General features: G+C 40.0%; 2 protein-coding genes across 2 annotated transcripts; one reads left to right on the forward strand and one right to left on the reverse strand.

The window, feature by feature from the left end:
• Window positions 1–1,347: 1,347 nt before the first annotated feature.
• Window positions 1,348–6,611, reverse strand: LOC111410869 (dol-P-Glc:Glc(2)Man(9)GlcNAc(2)-PP-Dol alpha-1,2-glucosyltransferase). The gene is made up of 8 exons (XM_023041457.1): window positions 6,168–6,611; window positions 5,766–5,854; window positions 4,735–5,068; window positions 3,572–3,845; window positions 2,936–3,073; window positions 2,579–2,783; window positions 2,187–2,329; window positions 1,348–2,099 (listed from the first exon to the last, which is right to left on the reverse strand). Exons 1-8 carry the CDS (start codon window positions 6,255–6,257, stop codon window positions 1,840–1,842), a joined length of 1,533 nt encoding a protein of 510 aa, XP_022897225.1. The 5' UTR covers window positions 6,258–6,611; the 3' UTR covers window positions 1,348–1,839.
• A 5,256-nt stretch (window positions 6,612–11,867) lies between these two features.
• On the forward strand, window positions 11,868–12,520 carry LOC111411550. Its single transcript, XM_023042070.1, has 2 exons — window positions 11,868–12,275; window positions 12,317–12,520. Exons 1-2 carry the CDS (start codon window positions 11,868–11,870, stop codon window positions 12,518–12,520), a joined length of 612 nt encoding a protein of 203 aa, XP_022897838.1.
• The last annotated feature ends 6,174 nt before the right edge of the window (window positions 12,521–18,694 follow it).

Genomic DNA, 18,694 nt, shown 5'->3' on the forward strand with positions numbered 1-18,694 from the left:
TGTTTTACCCTTCTTTCATTTGCACCATTTAAGGTGACTAATTGTGCACGCTCATACATAATAGGGTTGGCAATGGTTCGGTTCGGGGTCGGTTTGACCAAAATCATCACCGAACCATCAAATTTTTTGTCATACCATAACTGCAACATAACCACTTAAGTCGGTTTTGGTTTGGTTCGGTTCGTATCTCGATTCAGCTCGATTTGGGGCAATTAATAACTATGAAAATAAATTATTTTTCATAAGTCCAGTTGTTAAATTGAAAAAAACAATTTATGAAAAAAAGTCACACATGATGATTTTCAATTAATAGTCGAGTGAATTATATTGGAGAAATTCAAACAATTTACGTTGTTGATCACTTACCAGATCAAAATTGTATAAAGGGCCGATAGAGGGTACATCTGTAAGAAGGCGGTGATTTATGGTACAAAAGGTGATGTCTAGGTTGCCGATGACAAAATCAAGAAAGACAAAGACTATGTATATTTAATTTCAAGCTAATCCAGATACCTAAAACTAATCAAATGATCAAATTTATCGTAAGATAATAAGTTTTTTGAAACTGAAATTGTTGATTGAGTTTGCTGCAAGAGTAAGTGAGTTGATAATCATCATGTGTGACTGCAAAAATGAAGAAAAAAGGCCCACGTGGAGTTTGCAAAATTAGATATTTTTTTTATACGTGTTTTGCATTGGATTACTATTTAGATGGAAAAAATTAAATTTAACAGATAATCGGTTCGCGTAAATACCATACCCCCACCACCCCGAACATGTTCATTAAAATTAAATACCATATCCGTCCCATTGCACCATATGTTCGATTTTTTTCGTCCCATTCGATTCGATTAACTGTGATTTTCGATTTTAACGGTTCAAATTGTCATCCCTAATACTAAGCAATTGAGAAATGGCATTGATATTATTGTTGAAAATGAAATGGCTGGTGGTGTATAAATTAATTAAACCCATCCATTTATATGGCCAACCAATTGAATCACTTAGCGTACCTTCTCAATTGTAGGTGCAATGCTTCCAACTATTTTACTTTTTCTTCTCCCATATTCAAATGGTTATGGTGTTATTTATTCAAACATCACTCTTTCTACGCTGTCTTAATGTTCAAATTCACCACAGTATATCAAATATCAAACTAATTATAAACTATTTCTATGCTGTCTTAAATAATGTTCCCACCCTATTTCTTAAAATTCATTTTCAACCCACATTTTATAGGACCACAACTTTTATTAACTTTTCATTTGCATATTTCGTCAACTTTTATCAAAATTGACTAAAAATCTGATTTAATCCAAACCAAACAGGGGCTACGCATAAACCACGTAAATAAGCACACATAATACACTCATCACAGTTTAAAATAATCAACTTCATCCATGAACATACTGAAAATACAGTCGCAATTTCCACAATATGAAATGGGTTTATCAGTGATCAACATGAAGAATATACCGTCCTACTACCCTGCAAGAGAGTGAAACATACTAGCCTTATATCGCTGGAGTAAAAAATTAAGTGTCCACGCTCCATCTAGGAAAAAAACCCGACTTTTCTTTTAACCAATCATGTCAAATATAATCACAGTTGTCTCAAACTGCAGTCATCACCAAGAATATGCCATCAGCCTTTAGCTAAAAGTAGATGTATAATTGAAATGGGCCCTGTCCCTTCCTACCAGTAAAACTAGTTGTCGAGAAGAACCAAACAATAAGTCTGAACTTTGATTCTTCATGACATTCACAACAATTCCGTTCCCAAACTGGAAGGCTCGAGAAACTATATCGGTGAAGCTTTCAATAGTGCTTGACTAGCTTTTCACCATATGAATCTCTGTATCCCGGCCTCGTGATCCCAAAAGAATGGCCGAAACAAGAACATAAACAGTGTGAAACAATTGACGGCAAGATAAAGAATACCCAAGAGAAGCCAACTCTTGCTGTTGTTGATATTGGAGTGAAGAATGAAAAAAAAGAACGGAATTGTATAGTATCTGAACTCGATTAGAGGAGCAGGAATGAGAGTTGCAGCAGAAGCCAAAAAATATGCAAGCGTCCAGATCTTCTGCTGGCTTTTCACTGCAAACGCAAAAACCAGTGATATGTTCAGGAGAGTTGCTATATACAGAAATGTAAGAAAAAAATTTACTTGAACTTTGGACTAACCCAAGCTACTGAAGATTGAAAACCACGAGTAAGTGTACAGTGGGACTAAAAGATACTTTGTTGACCAATGATATCTAATGATTTTTCGCCAAAGATAGAAAGGATAGTGTCGATTGTCAGCAATGAGATATGGATGCGCTATGCTGCACGAGTTAACAAACCATGTTTTAGCAGGAGGAAAATAAACTTTCTAACAGAGTAAAAAAGGAACTTAAATTAACCGAAGGAAAGAGTATGTTTGCAAGTTGATCAACATTAATTAAAATTTATTACAATTTTGGCCTGATCTAAAACCGAGCGACAACTCTATCTTGGAGTTAACAAATGGTCTAGGACAATTAAAACCAAAAGAAAGCTTCAGATTAAAATGTTAATTTGATCAAATGACTAACCTGAAAAAATGCACAGAAAGGAAGGCAGCAGTTAATGCCATAAACCACTGGAAGAAAGTTAACAGTCTGTTTTGACGGAATGATCTAAGTAGAACTGCAGCTTGACCTAATGTGAAGTGCACAGGAAATGTAAAAACAGCAGAAACGAGACTATAATACAGCAATTGAGCAAAATGGGGAGAAACTGCATGAGCATCTTTAGCACCTGCAAAATAGAGAGAATGTAGAGCTAATGTCCATATTTTGGTTCGAAAATGAGATATTTATTTCATCTTTTCATCATTCACCACATCAAGGAAATTAAAAAATAAGTATTTTAGAACAACAAGAAGCGTAAAAATGATTGATTGGAGGTACCCAGAACTATGCTCCCATTCCAGCAAACAAAAGCAGCAAAAGCCACAAATACCATAAAGAAGGGACTAAAGGAAGTCAACAGCTCCCATTTCAGATGCCATGATTTCAAGATGATGACCTGAATCTCATCCAATAAACCTGCAATAAATGGAAATGCCACAAAGATGTGCATAGTTAGAATGGCAACCGCACTTTGGTTATTCATGCTTTAAGAATATAATACTCCATCCTATATTACAATTTTATTTATTTTTCAATTAAAAAGAATAAAAACATATTCCAAATTATAGACTGCTACGAATCTATTACAGTTATATTTAGATTTTCATACTACAAAAAACATATTAATGACTACTAACTGTAGAAAAGACCAATGAGTTCGAGATATGGGGGGCGTTTGTTTCCCATTTTTGTTAAAATGAGAATGAAAGATATGATCGTTATGAGCTCCACACAAGAGATAGAAATTCAAATTTGGTGACTTGATGTGATAGATATTGGTTATATTTTTCATTTTAATGAAAAAAATGAGAAACAAACAGGGTAATAAGCTTTTTTTTTTTTGTGAGCATCCATTGCATGCAATAATGGTAACCACTACATGTATATCAAAAAACATAAGAACTAAGATAAAACCTGATGCATAGGGTGTGGAACTGACGGTTGTTTGTGAAGTAAAATTGTTTGGAACATCCATGTTAGTACTGAATCTTCGCTTTCTTAGGTTAGAGACATTAGATACACCTTCACTGTGGGCTGACTGAGCACCCTTCCTTTCTGACACTCTGGATTCGTCAACTCTCACATTATTGATTTGATGAATCTTTGTAAATTCCAGAACCCCCACGCAAGCAACAAAAAGCATCCATATAATATTTGTTTGCCGGATAAGCACAGACAAAACTCCAAACTACAGATGAATGAATAAACAAATAAAAACTAGTTCTTATATAGGAAAACCACAAGTCAATGAACACTATATTGAAGTAAAGTGTGAAACAGAACTGCCTAAGCGGATGAAAAAATATAGAATCTCATCTTAATATAAACTGACAATACCACTACTTTTCATTTCATTAAACTGAAGATGCTTGGTGCCTAAAGTCTGCCAACAAAAGATACTTTGCTTTCCTACTATAAATACTGTAACTATATGTGGCTCCGGAATGATCACTAATATAAAAAATTGTCAAATTTATAATCTATATATTTTGAACATATTTTGGCTGGTATGTGAGAAAACAGAAGAAAAAACTTTTTCGACTCACTAAAAGTGAATACGGTTGTAAATCGTGGTATACTGACTTTAACTACCGATTACTTTTGCAGCAAAATCTGCTCCCTTGAAAAATGAAAAAGATGCTGAAGTTGCTCGTTGGTTCTCCTTTAGCAACCGCATTAAGCTAATTGCTCAAGCATAAGTTGATTTCAATTGGCAAAATCTAAAATTGCAAAGAAGAAAAACTCAATTGAACAAATAAGAACATTGAAGAACATTACAAAATTATAATAACAGTATTCGAAGCACAGAGTTTTCAGTTCTTAAGATGATCACAACGAGCTTGATGTGAAAGATTGTACTGCAAAATTCTCTCTCATAAAACTGTCAATCAAATAATACTATTTCATACCGGAGCAGGAGATTAAATCTTTTTATCAAAGTTCATCTAAAAAGAAATGTCTTCAAGTATTATTTGAGAAGAAATGGAAGAAGCCACATTAGTACCATTAAACATTAATTACCATAAGACATATTACCCACTGGAAACAAATAAGATGCACTCCATATCATCCCTTACCAATGAACCGAACATGTATTTCCTCTTCAAAACTAGAAGATACATGGCAAGAACTGCAGTTAGCGATGCTACATCTGTATAATAAAGAAAGGTGAAGAACCAGTGCAGTGGATATAATGACAAAATCACTGCTTGAAGAGTTGATTTCTTGTCATCAAGAGATGGCTTTAAGTGAGTGATAATCTCATAAATCAGAATGCTGCATATTACAGCCAGCAAAGCATTGGTGGTTCGCAGAACCAAAGTCGAGCAAATATTGGAAAATGATGAAAGTCGTTGCAGGAAATGCATCCCAGGAAACAAAGAAGCAACATAGGCAATTGAAAGAAAGTACCTGCAAAATTTTAAATTGCAAACATCAACTTTTATTAGGAAAAAATCTATCTCAGCCTCTCCAGGTAAGCCTACCTCTATTAATTCTTTTACCATCTATTACCAGCTTATCTCATTCATTATTCTGCATATTTCCCATGCATAGGTAAGAAATAGAATGACCACATCCTTGTGTTATAATCCTATACAACCCGCTACTTTAGAGCTTTACTTCCACCTTCAGTAAAGCAAATTTGAAAAAAAAAAAAAAAATAATAAGGATATAATTGTGGGAAGAGTAAATTTGCAATGACTATCTTCTTTCCCTCATCTTTCCATTCTCTAGGATACCATTTCATCTCTTACACCTCCAACAGCCTGCAAAATTACATGAACTTTTGTCCTCTGAGAATTCCAGGAAAGGATTTCTCTTTCCCCCTGGATGGCTTTCAGTTAATCTTCTATACAGGATAACCATACCAAGAACTTGCATAACTAACTTTATGGAACAAGAAGTGCCTGAATCAATCTATCCATAAATATTCAGATAACTAAACATAACAGCACAATCTGACAACCCCTCAGAATAAGACCAGAAACTTGAAAATACCCAACGAGAGCAAAAAGCACCAAAAAATAATAATAATAATAATAAAATAAAATAAAATTGAAGTGAATGAATTCAAATATAAAACAAGAAACAAGGAATACAAACTCACAGTCCAGGTGGAGTAGTGATCATAGGATCCCAACTTTTGAAATTGCCTTTGCAGTACTGTTGGGCTTGTGGGACATGAAATATCTCATCCTGCAATTCCAACCATCATCAATACATACGCATCTCTACATTATCACATCCATATACTTTTAGTGTATTTTTTGTAAGAGCTTGAACTACTACCCTTGATTAACCTTTTAAGATGGAACCAATAATCAGTATAGAGCCAACAAGCTCAAACGAACAAATCCATCCCCCTAAAGCTCAGACGAGTAAAGGGGTTTCAAGATTTGTGTTATCAAACCAGCCAACATCTTGTCAGCCAATCTCAAATCGATTAAAGATGAAATAAATAAATAATCTTTCAGTCAAAATTCAGTAAATAGATAGAAGAATAGAATACCATATAAGGTTCAGGAACAATGCGATTGACGATTATGGAAATGGGTACAACCCACAAGATCACAATTATTGCAACTGCTATTCTACCCATATTCTGTATATATTATGAATTGAAACTTGTTCAATTTCGAGGGTTTCCGAGGGATCTGTTAGGTATCCCCTGCAGTCCCTTTTTCTCCAACTCAGAGCGGTGTGGAATCCATTGTGCTGGCAGAATTCGATTTGTATTATATTCTGATGTTAAAAAATCGCAGGTTGAGGGCGATGCTGCGAAAAAAGAAAGAATGGGGAATGGATTTATCACAGGTCAGTCGGCTGGGAACTATAACTGCAATTTTCTGCCAAAGAAAAAACAGGATCCTAACTTGCTCTGTTCCTATGGTAGTGATGATGGGTACACTCCTTGTACACTAGCATAACCCCCAGAAAATGAGCAATGCCTAATGTGCATGACTTTTTTCATATATCACTTACAGGCCCCATCTGTATTAAAAAAAAATTATGCGGACCCTACGTATGTGTGTTGTCTGACAGCACTCTAATTCTTTAAGGATAACACTACTCCCAAAAAATATATTAGTAATGGGCGTGGAGATCTTCCCAATTTGTGAAAAATTCATAACTAAGTTAAGTATCACTCATTTTAAAATTAAGGGAAAATGTTTCAAATTTCAAAAATCATATATTTATTAAAATTTAATTATGATTTAATTAATTAATTAATTATATCAAGGTGACAAATATATACAATTTGATCACAAGTTAATAATTTAATTAGTCACATATTATTTTTTTCTCACGATTCAAAAATATTATAAGTCACAATTTGTTCAAGGCCACAAATTAAAAATTTATAAGTCACAATTTATTTATCGATCACAAATCATAAATATTATAAGTCACAACTTATTATACAATCATAAATTATCAAAATATCTCTCACAAATTAACAAAATTTTTATGTCACAATTTATCTTTTAAATTGGTCACACATTATTTATTAGTCATAGATTAACTGATTTAATTGTCACGATCAACTAAATAATTAGTCACAAAACATTTACACTTCCTTCCACCATCATCCCACCTATGACCATCGCCACGATCTCACCACCATAGCCAACATCACAACCATCACCTTCCCACCTCGCCAACACTGACTCACAATTTGACACCCAAAAAGCCAACACTGCCACACTGCCTCATAATTTGAAAACTCACAAACAAAAATAGGAACCAAAAATCTGGCACCACCTCGTCACCACACCACCTCACAATCTGAAATCGACAAATAGAAACGAAAAAAAATTTCGCAAAAGCAGGCGTACCAAAAATCACAACCACCATTCCTTCTGTCACTACACTACGAAAAAAACCTTAAACCTGTCGTCGTTGCAACCCCACGACCACCTCGAATCCATCATATTCTTCACCAAAGACGCGATAGACGATCGAGTGTAGCGGTAGTTCTGTACACAATCGTTGCTCACGACGCAGTGATCGTGTGCATTTGCTGCTGCAAGGCCCACATTATGTTGATCGTGCATAGTGGTCACACAACACCCCTAAAAGAGGAGCGTTGTCAGTCACACGGCGTTGTCGGTATAGAGAGGGTGGGTGGTAGAGAGAGAGGGGGGAAGCAGTAAAATGAAGGGTTAAGAGTACAAAATGTCCATACGTTTGACACTTATTGCGAAAAACGTTCCTACGTTTCATTTTTTTTTTTTTTTTTTGCATTTTTGTCCTTATTTCAACGTTTCATTGCTAAAAAGTCATTTTCACCATTTTTGAATGTAAAATAACCAAAATACCATCGTAGTTAAATAAAACAAAAAAAAGAAGACAAAATAAAGAATAAATTGTAATCTTACTCCTAAATGTTTTAAAAAGTGCAAGTGAATCTAAATAATTATTAAAAGGTATAATAACACAAAACGTCCCTACATTTGGCTTGTAGTGTGCAAAACGTCCATACGTTTCAAATTGATGAAAATGACGTTTTTCGCAATGAAACGTGAAAAATAGGGATGAAAATACAAAAAAATTTGAAACGTATGGACGTTTTTCGCAAAAAATGTTAAAAGTAAGGACGTTTTTCATAAGAAGTGTCAAATATATGGACTTTTTGTTCTATTAGACCTTATTAAAATTGAAACAATTGCCAAATCGATGAACCTCCATACCATTTCCAAAATACCATTACCCAAACTCCGACAGCACCACCTGTTTCGAAGATATCCATGTCATTTCTAACACACCAATTAACTATACTCACCAGGATGCTTCTCTTCATAGTCTCTTCTTCTACGAATAGGACTGCCACCCTAGAAATGAAAAAATTTCGACCAACCATTGCCCAAACTGTCAAACCTTCATACCGCTGAACCATCTGTTGATGTTTTAAGACCATGAAGAGAAGCGTCCTGGTGAATATAGTTAATTGGTGTGTTGGAAATGACATGGATATCTTCGAAATAGGTGGTGCCGCCGAAGTTTGGGTGGTGGTATATTGGAAATGGTATGAAGGTTCACCGATTTGGCAATGGTTTCAATTTTAATAAGGTCTAATAGCACAAAAAGTCCCTACATTTGCCACTTCTTGTGAAAAAGTCTCTACGTTTGACATTTCTTGCGGAAAACATCCATACGTTTCAATTTTTTTTTGCATTTTCATCATTATTTTCACGTTTCATTGCGGAAAACGTCATTTTATTCAATTTGAAACGTATGGACATTTTGCACACTATAGGCCAAACATAGGGATGTTTTGTGTTATTAGGCCTTTTAATAATTATTTAGATTCACTTGCACTTTTTAAAACATTTAGGAGTAAGATTGCAATTTATTCTTTATTTTTCTCTTCTTTTTTTGGTTTTATTTAAATAGGAGGGTATTTTGGTCATTTTACATTCAAAAATGGTAAAAATGACGTTTTTAGGAATGAAACGTTAGAATAAGGATGAAAATGCAAAAAAAAAAAATGAAATGTAGGAATGTTTTCCGCAACAATTGTCAGACATAGGGACGTTTTGTCCTATTAACCCTAAAATGAATTAGGGTTTGGTGGTGGTGAAAACGTGTAGGCATAGACAAGGGGTGTAGTGGAGTGAGGTATGTAAATTAATTTAATTTTATAATAATATTATTAATATTTAAAAAATAATTTTTCATTTGATTTTTGAATAATGAAACATTGAGCCTGATTTTAGAAAACTGATCTTCGAAAGTATGATGGAATGTAATTTCCTCCTCCTAATTCTTTTAGCGGGCTACAATATATTGGACTTGGGCTTACTTTAAAACCCTATGGACCTCTAAAAGGTCGAATGGGCTTGGGACAGTTGACAGTCCATCAATAGATATGAAATCTCTCTGGTAAATAATTTAGAGGTATTTACACCTGATACCTTTATTTAATTCATATTCAAATATTACATTGCAACATTTTTTCTCCATAAATACTATTCTATTACAGTAAAATTAAATATTTGAATTAGTAATAAATTCAAACGTGCAAATCCCCCAAATAAGCGCTTCCTATAAGTTAATTACGGCCACAATCCCTAAATTGGGTTCTGATCTCAAATTCCACCATTACACCCAAATTCGCTCAACGAGAATACAACTCAAGAAATCCCAAAAACCATAATAGAAATTAATCTTCCATAGATATGAAGCATCTTAATCTCTACCACTATTCCATAGCTTACGATCACATAGTAAGCTATGAACAGAGATTACATGCATTGTAACACTTGGATGGTGTGACGTAGATTATGTTATTCTTCCAATTATGATGGAGAAGAAAGCCCACTGGATACTTGGTGATTTCGATGTGAACGAGAGATGCTTGAACGTTTACAACCCAACCCAATTGTGCTTAGTTGCAATGAATATTTGTGATACATGGTGATATTGAACATCACTAATTACCTACAACAACTAATAAGATATGAGTTCTGCCGCCAGCCAACACCATCCGTGGGCATACAACACCCATGCTAAGACGTCGACCCCCATGGGCGCTCTACGCCCATTCCAGGCGTCGACCCCTCGGCATGGGCGCTTGGTACCCATGCCGGGACATCCACCCCAAGGCGCTCTGCGACCACGCTAGACGTCGAACCCCTAGGCGCGCTATACCTATGTCAGGATGTCGACCACCATGGGGCTCATCACCACTACGCGGCTAATACAACACTTAGCAAAAAATTACAACTTGGGTAGAGATCACGCGATGGTTGTTACTAACACGAATGGCAGTTGAACGGGCCGGAGGTTACTCACTAAGAACGTGGGGGCAGTGGAAGAGGTTACGTGGGACACGTGGCACCGTAACTGCCCGGCCTTCACATGACTCCAGTTGCCTATAAATACTCCAAAAGGTGAAATAGGTAAAAATCTTGGAAAAACTTTAGTTATTGGAATATCTCCTTTTTTCCTAACTCTCCATAATTCGATACTAATTCTCACGTTGGAGGTACAACAGGGGAGAAAGCCCCAACCTCACTTTTGCAGATAACAATTGGTCATCGGAACAGCAGAAACACCCTACACCACCAGGAGGGCACGGAGGTTCTTTCTTTAACCATTTCATTGGCCCCGTCTATGAGAAACATTTGAACTAAAAAGCTATGTTGAGAAGACAAACAAGGAGTGATACTCGATTGGTTGGAAATACGGCGGAGATGGAGTCGGAGTCAGTTGCAAGGGGTCACAAACCACCACTGCCCCCGCAATATGTGACACAGAGTCAATTCAGCGCTTTGGAGACTCAGTTGGCAACAATGATGACGCTCTTACAAAACCAGTCGCAGAGCGCAGTAGTCCCCCCATTAAGCCCGACAGAAGTGACAAACCAGCAGCCGCCTCAAGCGCCACCCGCTGTAGTCCCACCCATCGCTCGACAGGCGACGGGAGATTCGAGGGCTCTGGTGGTCCTAGCTCAGCAGCCCCCGCAGGCCATTGTGGACCTGGAACAAGAGATGGAAGAAATCATGGCCCAGAAGATAGATGACGCACTATCCAAGATGAAGGATAAGTGGAGGCAGATGGTTTTGGAGGAAGACCCATTTGTGCCTAAGATCATGGCGGTCCCCTTACCTAAAGGCTTCAAGCAGCCCATGATAGAAGCATATGACGGAGTCACGGATCCGTTTGACCACTTGCGGACCTTTGTAGATCTGATGAGACTTTACGCGGCCCCGGACACAGTGATGTGCCGGTCCTTCCCCCCACACTCAGGAGGGAGGCCAGGGACTGGGTAGCAACCTTGGTCCCGCGGTCTATCAAGACGTTTGATGAGCTCTCCAAGAGCTTTGTGGCTTATTTCCTAAGCAGCAAGAGGAAGAGGAAGACGGCCATTAAGTTGATCCAGGTCGTACAGGAGAAGGACAAGTCATTGCAGGAATACTTAGTTAGGTTTAGTCGGGCGACTCTGGGCGTAAAGGACTTGCAAATGTCCGCAGTGGTTACCGCTTTGATGAATGGAACGCGAAGCCGGGCCTTTAAGATGTCACTCTCCAAAAATCCCCCGGAGTCGATGCATGACCTGTTGAAGAAGGGAGACAAGTACGTCGATGCGAAGGAAGTGGAGAAGGTAACTCAAAATCTCAAGAATGGATGGGAGATAGAAGCTCATAAGTGAAAGACAAATGATTAGCGGAGGCACGCTGATAAGAATAAGCCGAAGAATGAACGCATGAACAAGGGTTATACCCAGGATCGGTCAGTCAAGCAGAAGCGAGAGGAGATACAAGCATCCACCCCTTTGAACATCCCACGTACAAAGTTATTAATGGAAATACAACACATGAAAGAGCTCAAATGGCCTAAACCGATGCTGACTCCCTCCAGCAAGAGAAATCAAAGTAAGTACAGCCATTTTCATAAAGATCACGAACATGATATCGAAGAATGTCTGCAGTTGAAGGAGGAAATTGAGCGCCTACTAAGGTGGGGACTATTGGCTAAGTATGTAAAAAATGATAGGGGCAAGCAAAGGCTCGATGATCGACCCCCGCCAAGGGTAGGAGTGATAAACATGATCATCGGAGATGTAGCATTGGGCGGCGACTCAAATTCTGCTAGAAAGAGCTATGCGCGTTCCGTGGGGGTCTGCTCTATCCAAAAAAAGCAAGGTTCAACCAGAGCATTACTTTCAACGAAGAGGACTTGATTGGTGTAACGCATCCCCATGATGACGCCTTAGTGATAGTAGGCGATATAGCGGATTTTGACGTGAAGAGGATGCTAGTTGACGGGGGAAGTACTGTGAACGTCCTCACTTGGGAAGCCTTCTTGGGTCTAAAGATTTCCTCTGAGAAGTTGAAGATGGTGACTACCCCTCTATAAGGCTTTGGAGGAGCAACAGTGATACCGGAAGGAACTATGGAGCTTCGAGTTACGCTAGGCATATATCCAGCGACAGTGGTGATTATGACTAATTGCTTGGCTGTCAAGACCCCCATGGCCTACAATGCCATCTATGGCTGGCCATTGCTAAATGCAGCTGGTGCTGTCCCATCATCCTAACATCAGGTTTTAAAGTTCCCAACTAGTAAGGGAGTCGGGTGTGTGCGAAGGGACCAACATGCATCAAGGAAATGCTATGTGGATAGTATACAGGCTAAAGGCTCACCACCAATCATGATGCTGGATGTGGAACTCCCGAGGGGACGGATCGAGCTGCTCGATATGACTGAAAAAATATTTATAATCAAGGGACGGGAGTTTAGTGTTGGAACATGTCTGGAATCCGAAGAGAAAGAAAAATTGACAAAATGTCTAGCCAGTAACTTGGACGTTTTCGCTTGGGGCCCAAAAGACATCCCGAGATCAGCCCTACCATTGCGCAGCACCACATTGATGTCCAACCAGGGGCTAAGCCAGTAAAGTAGAAAAAAAGAAATCTTTCCCCGAAGAGGCAGGCCGCAGCCAGAGCAAAGGTAGAAAAATTGCTACAGGCGGGTTTTATTCGAGAAGTGCAGTACCCCAAGCGGTTGGCAAACATTGTACTTGTGAAAAAGTGAAACGGAAAGTGGCGCATGTGTGTAGATTATACTTGGTTGAACAAGGTATGCCCGAAAAACTCATACCCACTTCCCAGGATAGATCACTTGGTGGACGCTACTTCGGGTCATGAAAGGCTCAACTTTCTAGATGCATTTTCTGGGTACCATCAAATCTTAATGGCCAAGTCTGATCAGGAGAAGACGTCATTTATCACAGACTTTGGCACATACTGTTACACAGCCATGCCATTCGATTTAAAAAATGTCGGGGACTTATCATAGGATAGTTAACAAAGTTTTTCGTGGGTTGATCGGGGATGTTGTAGAGGCCTATGTTGACGACATGGTGGTCAAGAGTGTTAAGGCTGATGATCATGTGGCTTGTTTGCAGAAAGTGTTTGATGTTGCCCGACAAAGCATATTGAGGTTCAATCCAGAGAAGTGTGTTTTCGGCACTGCAGGAGGAAAATTCTTAGGCTTCATGATCATGCAAAGGGGCATCGAAGTAAACCCGGACAAAATTCAGGTAATACTGGAAATGAAAAGCTCTACCAGTAGGAAGGAGGTCTAGTGACTAATAGAGTGGGTAGCCGCTTTAAATCGTTTCATGAGCCGGGCGGTGGACAAGTGCTACCACATCTTCAAGGCTATAGGGGGTTTCTCCAATTTTGAGTGGACCCAGGAATGCGAAGAGTCACTTAGGTGCCTGAAGTAGTCATTACAAGAGCCCTCGATCTTGACCAGTCCATGCCTCGGGGATGTGTTATGTCTCTACTTGGCAGTCTCACCATGGGCAGTTAGCGCGGTGTTGGTGAAAGAATTCTCAAAGGCACAAAAACCGGTCTACTATGTGAGCCAAGTATTGAGGGGCGCGGAGGTAAGATACAGCCTGGTTGAGCAGCTAGTTTTTACGTTAATTGTCGCGGTTAGAAAGTTGAGACCATACTTTCAATCTCACACGGTGCAAGTAATGACCGACCAACCTATCAAGCAGATCCTACATCTACCAGAAACCTCTGGGAGGTTGTTGAAATGGGCAATCGAGTTAAGTGAGTTTGATATTGAGTTTAGGCCTAGGACGACTATTAAGGCGCAGGCTCTAGCGAACTTCATCACTGAGCTCACCATTCCGCCCGAGCACCCGCCAGGGGAACAGGCGAGGATCGTGATGATAGGGCCAAATGGTGAAGAGTTGGAATACTCGTTGCGTTTTGGATTCCCAGCCACAAATAATGATACCGAGTACGAGGCGGTGATCACGGGTTTAGGACTGGCAGCCAGACTTGGAGTAACTTCAGTAGAAATTTGCAGTGATTCTTAGTTAATAGTCGGGCAAGTGACAGGGGAATTCGAAACAAAAGATAGAAAGATGGCAACATATTTGATGGATGTCAAAAATTTGCTGAAGGGGTTCGCCAGGTTTAAAATAACAAAGGTTTCCTGAAAAGACAATGAGCGGGCGGACGCATTGGCTAAGCTTGCATCCGCTAAACCTAGACATCTGCCTCGCACAGCAAACGTGCAAATCCTATGACGACCTAGCATCCAGCATGCGGTTGATGTTGTAAATGTCGAGCATGGGGAAAGTTGGATGGACCCATTGATTGAATATCTCACAAAGGGCAAGCTTCCGGAAGATGCTTTCATGACAAGAAGGCTAAGGGCTCGAGCAACCTCGTTCGCCATCATCGATGGATTGCTTTACAAGCAAGGTTTCACAATGCCGTATTTAAAATGTTTGCAGTCGACAGAAGCACGAGAGGTACTAATCGAGATACATGCAGAAATTTGTGGCAACCACCAAAGGACAACCACCCTTGCGTTCAAGGCACAATGACAAGGATATTATTGGCCTAGCATGAAGGAAGATTTCAAGGAGTTGGTGAGGAAGTGGGATGCATGTCAACGCCGTGGAAACTTGATCCACATCCAGCCGAGCAGCATACGACAGTTGTTGGGGTGTGTCCTTTTTTTCAATGGGGGATGGACATCTTGGGGCCTTTGCCCGCCAAGGGGCAAAGAAAGTTCTTGCTAGTTTCCATAGACTACTTCACTAAGTGGGCGTAGGCTGAGCCCTTGGCCACCATCACAACAACCAGACCCTCTCTCCATCGAAAGAAATGAGATTATAGCGATACAACACATTAAAAAATTAGCCAAATTTCCCCGATGTAGAGGCAATCAAAAAAGCCGCATAAGTGAATATATAACCTACAGAAAAGTGGGCTAATCCAACCAATCTTGCTTGGACAATGGAAAGAGCCACAGGTTTATCTCTCCATCGAATCAAATTGGCCAAAGGTGTGCGTTCATGAGCCCATTACATAAGATCTTGCCTCAGGCGAGTCACATATTGCGCATTTACCGATGGGTTTCTAATTTTAGAAAGGAGATTTTTTCTTTATCGACTGACTTATTTCATATCATGGTTCGGGCGTTAAAAATCATCAGCTAACTCTGTGCCAGCAGCCGCGGTAAGACAGAGGATGCAAGCTTTATCCGGAATGATTGGGCGTAAAGCGTCTGTAGGTGGCTTTTTAAGTCCGCCGTCAAATCCCAGGGTTGCTGTCTACCTGAGACTGTCCCTTGGCCCGTAGGTCCTGACACAAGGTTAGAATTCTAGCTCTTCCAGAGTGGTATCTCACTGATGGCTCGGGCCCCCCCGGAAGGAGGCCTTCTTCGCCTTCCACCTAAGCTGCGCAGGAAAGGCCCAAACCCAATCCCAGGGAACAGTGAAGCTTCATAGGGTCTTTCTGTCCAGGTGCAGGTAGTCCACGTGGTAGAAAAATTACGCCAATCCATTGAAATATGGTATGCTACAAGTGAATATTTGCGACAAGAAATGAATCCTAATTTTAGGCGGAGAAATAGATTCATCATTCCACTCCAATCGATTCAAGAACGTGAGAACGAACTAATGCCCCGACTAAAAGAATTATTGAAATGAGTTCAAATGGAAGAAAAAAATCTGTTGATAAATGAATTCCAATTTGTTGGCTTAATCCTAACTATTGGCATTCTCCATTATGGAATGGAGATGCATATGTAAAAGAAGCAGTATGCTTTATCTGGAAAAATATAATATGTAGGTTTGGCGTACCCAGAGTAGTCATTACAGATAATGGCAAATAATTCGACAATCACAGTTTTAGAGCCTTCTACACAAGCTACCACATCGACCACATGTTGAATTTAGTCACTAACCCTCAGTCAAATGGACAGGCTGAAGTGACCAATCAAACCATACTATGGGATCTGAAGACAAGGCTGGAAAAGGAGAAAGGACTTTGGGCGAACGAGTTGCCCAATGTACTATGGGCGTATCACATGACATCACAGGAATCGACTGGTAAAACACCTTTTAAGTTGTCATTCGGGATGGAGGTAGTTGTCCCCGTTGAAATTTTGAGTGAGACTGGTCGAATGAAAATCAAGCAATTTGATGTCGCAGCCACCAGGGCGAAACTCGACTTACTGGAAGGGGCTAGAGAAAAGGCAGCGATAAGGATGTTAGCATACAAGCGAAGGGCCACTGAATATTTCAACCGAAAGGTAAGATCCAGGGTTTTTCAACCAGGGGATCTAATACTAAGAGATGCAGCCACAGCAGGACACCCTCCACCGAAGCTCGGGCCGAATTGGGAAGGGCCATATGAAGTAATCCACAACTTCAAAAAAGGAGCCTATAGTCTGGTCATGGAATACAGAATATCTCAAAAAGTACTATCAGTAGACCCGTAACTTAGAAAGATAGGTTATTTCCTTTGTAAATATAGTAGATAGATTGGTTTAATCGTTTCCTTAATGTAAGGCCTGTTATAGGCACGATCTATTGCAATTATTCATGATATTCAATGAAAGACCCTGGAGGTGGCAGATGATGACGGCACTAAGGAAAGGCTAGCCTAGCTGGGACGTCCCGGTGTGCCTCCTGAGCTCCCTAAACCAGGCAATTTATATGTTGATATGTAGCTTTAACCCCCCACGACAACTCGACAATATTTTTGTTCCTAGTGGAGAGCCATAATGGTTAAGGACCTAAACTGCTAGACCACGCGCTCGACAGTCGACATAGCCCAAGTGGCTAGATGGAGAGCCATAAAAATTGAAAATTTGGTTAAGGCCCTAAACCACTAGATCACGCGCTCGACGATCGGCATAGCCCAAAGGGCTAGGTGGAGAGCCATAAAAATAAAAAATTTGGTTAAGGCCCTAAACCGCTAGACCACACGCTCAACGGTTGGCGAAGCCCAAGGGGCTAGGCGGAGAGCTATAAAAATCAAAAATTTGGTTAAGGCCCCAAACCACTAGACTACGCGCTCGACGGTCAGCAAAGCCCAAGGGGCTAGGAGGAGATCCATAAAAATAAAAAATTTGGTTAAGGCCCTAAACCGCTAGACCATGTGCTCGACAGTCGGCATAGCCCAAGGGGCTAGGCGGAGAGCCATAAAAATAAAAAATTTGGTTAAGGCCCTAAACCACTAGACCACACGCTCGACGATTGGCATAGCCCAAGGGGCTAGGCGAAAAACCATAAAAAACAAAAATTTGGTTAAGGCCCTAAATCGCTAGACCATGAGCTCGACAGTTGGTATAGCCCAAGAAGCTAGACGAAGAGCTATAAAAACCAAAAATTTGGTTAAGGACCTAAACCGCTAGACTACGTGCTCGACATAGCCCAAGGGGCTAGGCGGAGAGCCATAAAAACCAAAAATTTGGTTAAGGCTCTAAACCGCCAGACCATGCACTCAACGGATCGATATAAACCCAAACAAGCGGGTAAAAATCAGTAGTTGAAATACAAAAAAAAAAAGAGTTGAACAATAACAACGTTCGATAAGAAAGTTTCCATACACAAAATGAAATATAACTTCCCGTCCACATCTCGGACCGGTAAGACCATAGCATTCAACAAAGAACCAACCAAATGGAAAACAAGAAGTGATTTTCAGTCCACACCCCGGACTGGTAGGAAGCAAAAAACTAACAAAAACGAGCGGCTGTAGAAACAACTAAGGGATCTTCGGATGAAAAATGACTCAACTCGAGTGAGAGGTCCCTTCACTTGCACCCCGCGATGTGTGTCCGAAGGTCTGAGACTGAGGGGCTTCGCCATCCCGACCTTTGTGCTACGCTAAAAATCGATCGAAACTCGACGGGTCAATAGAGAGGTGCTCGACGGATATCCACTCCTTCGCCAATTTGATGGACGCAGCCATCGCCTTTCCCCCGTATGAATGAAGGACCTTGGCAAAATCCGACGATGACTTATACTGCTCTATAGATGCCTTCAAGTCCTTAGTGTGCTCTGCGGAGACCTTGTATCGCCACACCACCTCCTCCGGTGCTCGAGCCAAAACAGATCGCAAATTATCAATTTCAGTCTCTTGCTCGTGAACTCGAGCCTCCAAGGTCTCGACAAACTTCCTTGAGGAGGAATTTTTTCTCCTAAGATGATGAACCTCCTTTTTTTTGTCCTCTGAGAGGGTTTTCAACTCCGACGCTTGGCGGCGAC

The sequence above is a fragment of the Olea europaea genome, chromosome 15 (genome assembly GCF_002742605.1).
Source record: "Olea europaea var. sylvestris chromosome 15, O_europaea_v1, whole genome shotgun sequence".
Lineage (NCBI taxonomy): Eukaryota > Viridiplantae > Streptophyta > Magnoliopsida > Lamiales > Oleaceae > Olea > Olea europaea.